The sequence below is a fragment of the Sebastes umbrosus genome, chromosome 16 (assembly GCF_015220745.1).
Source record: "Sebastes umbrosus isolate fSebUmb1 chromosome 16, fSebUmb1.pri, whole genome shotgun sequence".
NCBI classification, from domain to species: domain Eukaryota; kingdom Metazoa; phylum Chordata; class Actinopteri; order Perciformes; family Sebastidae; genus Sebastes; species Sebastes umbrosus.
In genome coordinates this window covers 31121464-31131463 of record NC_051284.1, presented here as the reverse complement: position 1 = coordinate 31131463, position 10000 = coordinate 31121464, and the positions used below count along the sequence as shown (strand labels likewise).

General features: G+C 43.9%; 1 protein-coding gene across 8 annotated transcripts in view; it reads right to left on the bottom strand.

The window, feature by feature from the left end:
- LOC119504491 (neuronal PAS domain-containing protein 3) overlaps positions 1 to 10000 on the bottom strand; it is a 317816-nt gene that overhangs the window by 14837 nt on the left and 292979 nt on the right. For all 8 annotated transcript variants that reach the window (XM_037796620.1, XM_037796619.1, XM_037796621.1 and 5 more), the window contains one exon: positions 9055 to 9161. In XM_037796620.1, coding sequence (XP_037652548.1) covers positions 9055 to 9161 — 107 coding nt within the window. The remainder of the gene's footprint in view (positions 1 to 9054; positions 9162 to 10000) is intronic.

Sequence of the window (10000 nt, the reverse complement as noted above, 5' to 3'; positions counted from 1 at the left end):
CTCTGTCGCCCTCTGCTGGCCCACAGAAGAACAGTTTGAAAGGCCGCCCACGGACTACTAGGTATTACGTCGCATTCACACTGAGAGCGAAGCGAATTGTCACCTCTCTTTACTCGCACGAGTTGGACCGCAGTTAATCATGATTAATCAGCCCAACAGGCAACAACAGCTGTCAGTGTGTCAGTGTGCTGACTTGACTATGACTTGCCCCAAACTGCATGTGATTATCATAAAGTGAGCATGTCTGTAAAGGGGAGACTCGTGGGTACCCATAGAACCCATTTACATTCACTGATCTGGAGGTCAGAGGTCAAGGGACCCCTTTGAAAATGGACATGACAGTTGACAGTTTGGAGCGTTTTTTAACCTCCTTCATGACAAGCTAGTATGACATGGTCGGTACCGATGGATTCATCAAGTTTTATAGTTTCATAAAAAGTTTTCACTTTTCTTCTGTCTTTGTTTTGGTCTTTTTTTCAGACAATTTTTCGAGGCATTTTTCAGATTTTTTTTCGAAAAAAAAGTATTGTCAGACTTTTTTCTGGACATTTTTTTTTTTTTTTTTCAGAATATTTTGGGGAAATTTTTTTTGACAATTTTCAGACTTTTTTTCGGACATTTTTTTCAAATATTTTCTGACTTTTTTTGGACATTTTTCAGACTTTTTTCTGACTTTTTTTTCTGACTTTTTTTTGACAAATTTCTGACTTTTTATTGTCACAATAAGAGCAAGAAAATGAGAAGACATGACAGAAGGGGATACACTCTTCGTCTTCTTACAAAAGGAAGAGGAGATTTTCTTCTCTGGTTCTCAGAGAGATGAAGGAGGAAGACAAAGGAGGACGCGAGGGAAACCGTCTTAATAACAAAAAAAAGGAGATATTTAAGTTTTTTAGAGAAACGAGGAGAGAAATAAATCAGATACAAAATAAATAATAATATTTAGGTTTTTTTTTTAGAGGAAAAGGGGAGAAAGGAGAGAGACAATTGGACGTACGGAGAGAGGAAAAAGAGGACAGAAAAGAGGAAGAGGCAGACGGGATGTTTTGGAGAGAGAGAGAGAGAGAGAGAGAGAGAGATGATCGAGAGGCGTTCAAATACAATAGGAAATAAAAGAGAGAGAGAGACGAGCACAGAAGTGAAAGCTCGGTGGACTTAAGCCTGCAGGCGTTTTAGCAGAGCTCGTCTCTCCGGACTAACGCCGCCTTTAATGAATCCACACACTGAAAGACTGTTTTTATCTGTCTGCAGACACAAAACACACACCTGTGAAACTCTACACACGGGTACGTCAGTGAAACACACACACACACACACACCTGTGAAACTCTACACACAGGTACGTTAGTAAAACACACACACACACACACACACACACACACACACACACACACACACACACAGCTGTGAAACTCTACACACAGGTACGTTAGTAAAACACACACAAACATAAGCCTGTTAGGATGAGCGGGAAACATGGACAACCTCAATGACATGAGACACAAACTTTAGGAAACAGTGGACGAAGTGACCAAAACGTCACCTGCTGACTTTTCTCTGACTTCTCTACAATTTGCAAAGAAAAGTGTCAATGAATGAGTTATTGAAGAAGTAAATACAGAATAATTCAGCCTGTTCTCATACCCAGGGAGTCAAATATCAACGCTGGATACCTCTGCACAAGGCGCCCTTTTTATGCGACACACCGACCGCTCCATTAACTCCAATGTAAACCCAAACAGTAACCGCTCAGAGAAAGTACTGCGGTGATGTAATTAAAGAGTGAAAGAGAGACACACAGAGGTGGATGGGTCCAACAAACACGAGGCTTCCATCCAGGAGAACGCTGTTCACAACTTTATGTTTCATTTTCACTTTACAAACGTTGTAATCTCAAACCCAAACATTGTTGTTTTTACTAAACTTAACTAAGTGATTTTGTAGTCTGAACCTAAGCAGGTGTTTTTGTTTAATTCACTACATAAAGCACGTGTGTACTGCGACCAATAAGTGATGCCGAGGGGTCTGACAAAGCATCAGTATGTGACGAGTTGGGATGAGAACGTGTTGAATAATCCGAACTATAGGGCTGTCAAAGTTTACGACATAAAAACGAGTTAACGCAAATTTGTTTTAACGCCACTAATTTCTTTAACGCGTTAAGATAACCTGTGATTTTTAGGTTGTAGGAGCTCAGTTTTAAAGCTAGAGTGAAGATATTGGTATCATCTGAAACTATAAAACCTGATGAATCCATCGGTACCAACCATGTCAGACTAGCTGGTCATGAAGGAGGTTAAATAACGCTCCAAACTTACGCTAAATGTTGGTGAGGAAAAACTGTCATGTCCATTCTCAAAGGGGTCCCTTGATCTCTGACCTCCAGATATGTGAATGTGTGAGGGTTTTTGTTTGAAATAAAAGTCTGAAAAAAGTCTGAAAAATTTCTGAAAAAAAGCCAGAAAAATTACAGAAAAACATCTGAAAAAAAGTTTGTAAAATGTCAGAAAATTGTCAAAGAAATGTCCGAAAGAAAGGCTGAAAAATGTCAGAAAATTGTCCGCAAATGTCCAAAAAAATGTCTGAAAAATGTCAGAAAAAAGTCTGAAAAAAGCCTGAAAAACATAAAAAAACGCCTTAAAAAAGTGTGTAAAATGTCCGAAAATTGTCAAAGAAATGTCAGAAAAAAACAGAAAAATGAAAAATTGTCCGAAAAGAAATCCGGAAAATGTCCAAAAGAAAAGCAGAAGAAAAGTCTGATACTGGTATCATATAAAACTATAAAACCTGATGAATCCATCGGTACCAACCATGTCAGACTAGCTTGTAGTGAAGGAGGTTAAATAACGCTCCAAAGTTAGCTTAAATTTTGACAACGAAAAACGGTCATGTCCATTTTCAAAGGGGTCCCTTGACCTCTGACCTCCAGATCAGTGAATGTAAATGGGTTCTCTGGGTACCCACGAGTCTCCCCTTTACAGACATGCCCACTTTATGATAATATCTGTCATTGTTTTGTTGTTAATTGATTTACAATAATAAATATATACATACATTTGCATAAAGCAGCATATTTGTCCACTCCCATGTTGATGAGAGGATTAAATACTGGAATAATCTCCCTTTAAGGTTCATTTAGAACGGATAAAAAAATTTGCGATTAATTTGCGATTAAACCTTTTGATTGATTGATTGATTGATTGATTGATTGATTGATTGATTGATTGACGGCCCTAGTATTAATTATCTTGGCATGAAAGCAGCTGAAGGCCAGGTCCTCTGTCGGGTCGGCTGCCTCCATTATGACTCTTCAGCCATCCGTAACACATTCCTTTGCTTTTATTGTGAAAAGATAATGAGTATATCCTGTCCTCTGCACATCTCTTTTCCCCTCTACAGTACATCTCTCTTTTCTCCATCCTGTCCTTCTGAGATCAACTCAAAGTATTCTTTCTTTACTTCTATAAAACCTCTTTCTTCTCCTCCTTTTCTTTCCACCTTATTTCTCTCTTTTCTCCACCTCCTGCTACATTCCCTGATCCCTCTCTCTCTGTGAAGAGATGGGTATTTTCCTCTCTTTTATACTTTCTCATTCTTCCTGGTCTCTCCTTGAGAAGATGAGCATTCTCTTCTTTCTTTTCTCCCTCTGCCAAAATCACTCGTTCCCACTTCTCTGCCTCTCTTTGAGAATCTCTTCATCCCGTGTGCCGAGTATTTCTTCCCTCTTTCTCTGCCTACAAATCACTCTTTTCCCCGTTCCCTCCCTCCCTTTCTTTCTTTGTGAAAAGACGAGTTCAGCCTCCGTCTCTGTGTTCTCGGAGTGGAAACGAGGACAGATTGACTTTGAGATCTGACCCGAGCTAAGACCGGCTGTCAGCAGGTAATGATGGAGACTTAGAGAGCGACGCCTTTTTCACAGAGAGGGATCACGCCTCGTCCTCCACTTAAAAAGAAGCCTTTTAAAATTTAGATCCCTGTTCAGAGAACAGGCTATCCCTCTAAAATACACCTTGATCGATTCCCTAACTATCCGACTCCTGCAGCAGCGGGGGGAACCGAGAGCAGACGTGGAAATAAATCCCACAAAAGAATCAAAGCCCGAGAGCTGCTGCTGCCGCTCTGCAGAGACAGAAAGACTTTTCTCACCTGAAAGTCTGCAGCTGGTGGACAACAACATGAAGAACCAGGGTTAGTCTTTCTGGGACTGATGTGTGCAATCAGACAATAAATCACAGGATCCTTTTCTGGAAAACTTTTGGGAACTTTTCCAGCAGGAAGCTGTTTAACATCTTAGCTTCTGGACTAGAGATGCACCGATACCGATACCAGTATCGGGGATCGGGTCCGATACTGTGCTCATGTACTCGTACTCGCAAAACGGCTCCGATACCACTTTACAGCAGCGTGACGTTAACCTCTCGTCACCATCTTTTGGGTCCTCACGCTCCAACTCCCCGACGGTGCGGGCGAGACGGACCGGTGGTGCGCCCGACCCCGACCCCACTGGGCCGGTATCCCACCTCAGCCAGCGCACGCCAGCCCTCACTTTCATTGCGCCGCGGGGTTTTGCTTGCACCATCTGATTCGTGTGTGCGTTAGATTTCTTGGTCCGTGTTTCAAGACGGGTCGGGTGGGTTGCCGACATCGCCACAGACCCCTGGCGCCTTTTACGTGGGCCGCGGCACGACACGGTTGGGGCGCACTGAGGACAGTCCGACTCGGTTGACAGTCGCACCGGGAGCAGGGAGCCCCGTCACGGTGTGGCGAGGTCCGGGCGGGGAGCGCTGTAAAGCTGGGGCCGCGAGCCACCTTCGCCACGAGCCTTTCCGAGCCGACCTAGAGCCGGTGACGGCGCACCGCCTCGTATGCGGGACTCCCCAGCCTGCCGTGTGGCGCTCACACCCTCCAGCTGGCTGTTAACGAGGGTCTTTTGGCTCAGAGAAGTACTCGTATCGGTACTCGGTATCGGAGAGTACCCAAATGTAAGTACTTGTACTCGGTCTGAAAAAAAGTGGTATCGGTGCATCCCTATTCTGGACCGTTATGCACCACTTAGTATGTGTTGCATGAGTTGCACATCTGCAAATTACTCCCTTATGTTGTCTTGTTATACTTGTACAACATTACATCATCATCACTACTGGAAGCTCCGTGAAGTAAACATACATTCGTGGCACAAAAGCAGAGCTGAAGACATACAACCTTTTTTTTCTTGAAGCCCAAACCAAACCAGAAGCTAAAACTCATCACCGACAAAACACAAACCAGATTTGTCAGCCTCCCGTTAGGCAGAAAGCTTCACCTCGTCTGCTAGGAATCATTAGAAATCAGCTTCCACACAATCAGCAGCCGGAGAATTAAAACCGCCCCGAAGAACGGCCCATTTCAGAACAATCTGACGGCGAGGACGAGGAGAGGAAAAACAGACACCTCCGGCGCCCCGTAGCCATCCATTTCTGAAAGCCCCCCTTTCAGAGAGGAAATTAATTTTGAAAGAGGAAGAATAAAAGGAGCAGCTGAGGTGACCGAAGGTGCCGTATTAGACTACGCTCCACTAAAACCCAGTCATTTAAACCGCCGGCTGCCGGGCTCGCCTCCCTGACCTCCCGTCCTCTCGGCAGACGGAGACGAATAATCTCCCTCCGTATTTCACTTCCTTTTTTTCTTCGTCGTGTTTTACACATCCTAACCTCCCCCCCCCCCTCCGTGCTCCGTCTGACCCCGCCGGGCCGCCGTAGAGTCACTTCCTGATTGCCACTCTGGATGTTCGGAGCTCAGGAACTTTAGGGGGGGAGGTAATTGAAAAAGTTTCAGGGCGCTTCATGCTTTTCTTTTTCCTCTGGTGAGGTGTGTGACATCTTTTAGTTCTGTCAGGTGTTACGGCAGCAGAGTCAGAGATCTGCAACGTTTAGAACTGATATTCATTTACTGAAAGTAGTGACAATGTTTGATGCGTCACTTTCTTAACGTACTGGGTAGCCCGGCGCGTCAAACTATGACGCTCCTCTACGGTCGCAGTAAACACTTGCTTAGGTTTAGTCAACAAAACCACTTAAGCAGGATTTCCACCAAGAACTTCCTGGTAATTTTAGGTCCTTGATGTCGTTTCCACCGTGGTCTTAAGACCTGCAAAGATTAGGCGACGTATGAAAGAAAGCATCATGACGTGACGAGGCTGCTGGTGGTCACAGCGGTAAACACTAAAAAAACACACTGGAAAAAAAGGTTTAGTTCACTGAAATGTGTTTCTGAAAACATTTGAGGCGAGAAATAATCCATGCCGTTGCTGAATCTGTCTTTATCTTGGATCAACAACGTTTAGTTTAAAAGATCCTCGGGAGTTTCGAGAGGCGGCGAGTCGCGTCGGACGCCCGTGATTTACATAAAGTAGACGAGCCCTCAACTTTATGCAAATGAGGAGCGGGCGTCGTGACGCCTAGTCTCTCGAATCGCGACGCCACGCTACCAGAGTGCATTGCGCGGCTGCTTACATAGACAATGAATGAGGGGCGTGGAAAGCACGGAAGCTGTGGACACGTACCATAAGCCTAACCACGGAAAGTTGTTTCCTGTAAAGATTGAAATTTATTTTCAAAAGACTGGAGCGGAAGTTGATGCTGGACATTCGTAGGAGAACGCATGAAAAATTAGGAATATTCTTTCATAAGATATACAAACCTTGATATGAGAACATGTTGCTAGAGTTAGTTCAGAGCCACTTTTCAAACCTGCGGTGGCGACTATCAGAGAGCTTTTCATGGATTATTCATTTGAACCTGCAAACCAGGTGAATAGAAAAGCAACAGACAGAAACACCTGAAGGCCTTGAAAGGTTTAGAAACGGTTCTGGCTGCAAGTGGTCCCATTATTTGTAGATAAAGAATATCTACGTAACGTTTTGCAGCTCACTAGTCGGGCTGGAGCGACACCTTAAAGCAGCAGAGAGAAGTGACCATGTTGCTGACTGTATCTGACTGTAATCAGCTGCAGCAGACACTATTTGATCCCATCAGGCGTGTTGTTGTCCTCGCTGTGCGCTTGTTGTTATTATTTGGCGTTCCGCCTAAACGCTTTCACTGCCTCCGACACGCCGTGAAACGCCGCGCAGCCTCCGAACGCCTCCTCAGCTTTTATACCGCCACAGTAAAAGATCTGACTGCAGCAACAAACAGCACGCCGCAAATCATCCAGACAGCCACTAAACAGGGACACCAAACCTCTGCCTCACAGTGTGTGTGTGTGTGTGTGTGTGTGTGTGTGTCGGGCAGGCCGAGTGTATTATGCCTCCTGACAAGGGTAATAAGACTGTAGAGCTGCTGCTGTGAGGAAACTTTCCAAAGATACAGGAGAGCAGAGATTCTTTAAGTGGACTTTAACTTTCAAAGTTACATCTAGAAACACAGCTGCTGCTGCAGTATTGTTCTTACGGTGAACACCAAGCCAAGAGCCAAGCGAACTTTCTGCACGGCACGATTACATACAGAGTCAACGCAAAGAGATGAAGAGACGCAAATTTGTGCCAGACGATGCAAATGGCACGATGCAAACATGTGAATGATGCGAGTGAGAAATTCTCTGACACTGTGTCATGAAAGCCAGATTAGGAAAAGCAAGGACAGCATTTCTAAGACTTGGAAACATCTGGAAGTCAACACACATAACTAGAAACACCAAGTTAAAGTTATACAACAGCTGTATTCTATCTGTCCTTCTATATGGTGCTGAGTGCTGGAGAATGACTGAAAGAGACATATAGGCAAGCTTTCCAGCTTTTACAATACCCGCCTCAGAAAGATCATGAGGATATTCTGGCCTATAGGAAGATTACAAACGACAGACAGGGGGCTTGGAACTGGAAACAATATTGATAAGAAGAAGATGGAGATGGCTAGGACATGTATTAAGGAAACCATCTGATGACATGACAAAAGTGGCATTGCGTTGGACACCAGAGGGAAAACGCATACGAGGGAGGCCCAAAACAACCTGGAGACGAACCATCGAAGGAGAAATGAAGACGAGAGGATGCAGCTGGAGCAGCGTTGAGAAGAAAGCAAACAACAGAGATGAGTGGAGATCCTTAGTCCTTGCCCTATGTGCCACCAGGCGCATGTAAGTAAGTAAAGTGTCATGAAAGCCTGTAAGAGAACTATAAGAGAAGGTGGAAGGTGACAAAAATAAAGAGAGACTTTGGTAAAGTTTTTATGTTTTTAAACTACATCTTAGTCTCGTCTTTTTTCAATATTGCAAATTTGATGTTGTCACCGTTAGTGTTTAATGACGTAGGTGCCATCTCGTCATCGTCTCGTCTTAGTCGTGGACAAAAAAGGTCGTTGAGGAACACGTTTCATCAGTTTTCGTTAACAAACCTCCTTATTTGAAGCCGAACCGTGATGTTTCACTAAACCTAACCGAGTAGTTTGTTGTGTTTTTGTTTTTTTGTCAATTTACAACGTTAACCACGTGTTTAATACGGTTTAAAACTGGCTCAACCAAACATTGAAACGTTCCTCTGTAGGAGACGGGGTTGTACACAGATACATGGTAGTTTTACTGTTTTTGAAGAACAAAATGTTGTCAAACATCACACATCATGTCAGAAAAGTGTTACCCAACATGTCACAAGACATGTTTAGATAATGTTTCAATTAGATTCAAAGAATCAAGTCAAACTAGAGTTCAAACTTTAACCCTGAATAAAACAAAATCTTGTTAGCTCAGTGTCTGCCAGAGTCAGTTCATGAAAGATCAATAAAAACGTTGTCATGATTCGGTATTAAACACAAATACATTTGTTGAATTTGGCAAAACTCAACTCGAGGCCCTCTTACTCGCTTGTTCTGGAGCTTTTGACCACATCCCACGGTCCTCATCAGAAGATTCTGTTGCCATGGGGATGTTTGAACATTTCCATGGCAACTGAGATGGAGTCGCAAAGCTCCAGAACAAGCACGTCATTCAACCTCGATTTGAATGTACCAGCAATGATCCATAAGTTGACTTGACTGTCCAATCAGTGCAGGGTAACGTAGTCAGGTGATGACTAGTACTCACAGTCCAGGTGACACTGTCTGATTCCCTCCACGTCCTCAGCATGAATGAACTGGTAGCATCTCTTCCCCACGATGTCCACCGGCGCCAGGTCCATGTAGTCGCTGATCCTGCAACACAAGTAAGCTACATTAATGCACAAGGAACAGTGTATAAAGAATATAAAATGTGTACATTATAATAAGGAAACAAAAAATATTTCATAGCATATTAGCATTAGCATCATCAGGCTTTCGGAGGAAAGAAGGAGGCTAAATAACGCTCCAAACTTCTTCTCCAAAATCTTTTACAGTGTTCGTTTACATGTTTACTCCAGCACAAGTGCACGATAGTTCTGGAGGGAGCCGGCCGATGAAGGAAACACGGCTGACCACCACGACTTTATGAATATCTGCAGGCTGATACGTCCTGTTTCTTTGTCCTGGACGAGCTCCTGATGTGTGTCCACATCTGCAGCTCACTTACCTGAACGGAAATGTTGTGAAGCTCTGAGATATTGAACTTGTCACCCCGGGACAGATTCGTCTCTACAGTCCTGATATCTCAGCGATTAAAAAGAGTGATTCACGGAAGAAGAAGAAGAAGAGAAAGAAGAAGAAGAAGAGCTAATAGAGCAACAACAGAGAGAGAAGCCCGTCTGTCTATTGTACAGGTAACACAAATCAGCTTTAAAAGGTTTAATTTGAACAAATTCGCCACAGGATAGAGGGAACAATTCCCCCGTATCATTCTGATGGAGGTGGAGGTGGTGGTGGTGGGGTGGGGGGAGACTAATGTCTGGCAGGCAGATAACAGCACACTCTGTTCTTTAGAAAAAAAAAACTCCCATTTTCTCATTCTCTTAGAAACTCATCCTCAAAATGGGGCCGTAATGGGAGCGACGCTTGTCTGTTCGCTGCTGCCGCCGCCGCCGAGATGCTTTTCTGTCGCTCCGCATTGAATATCATCA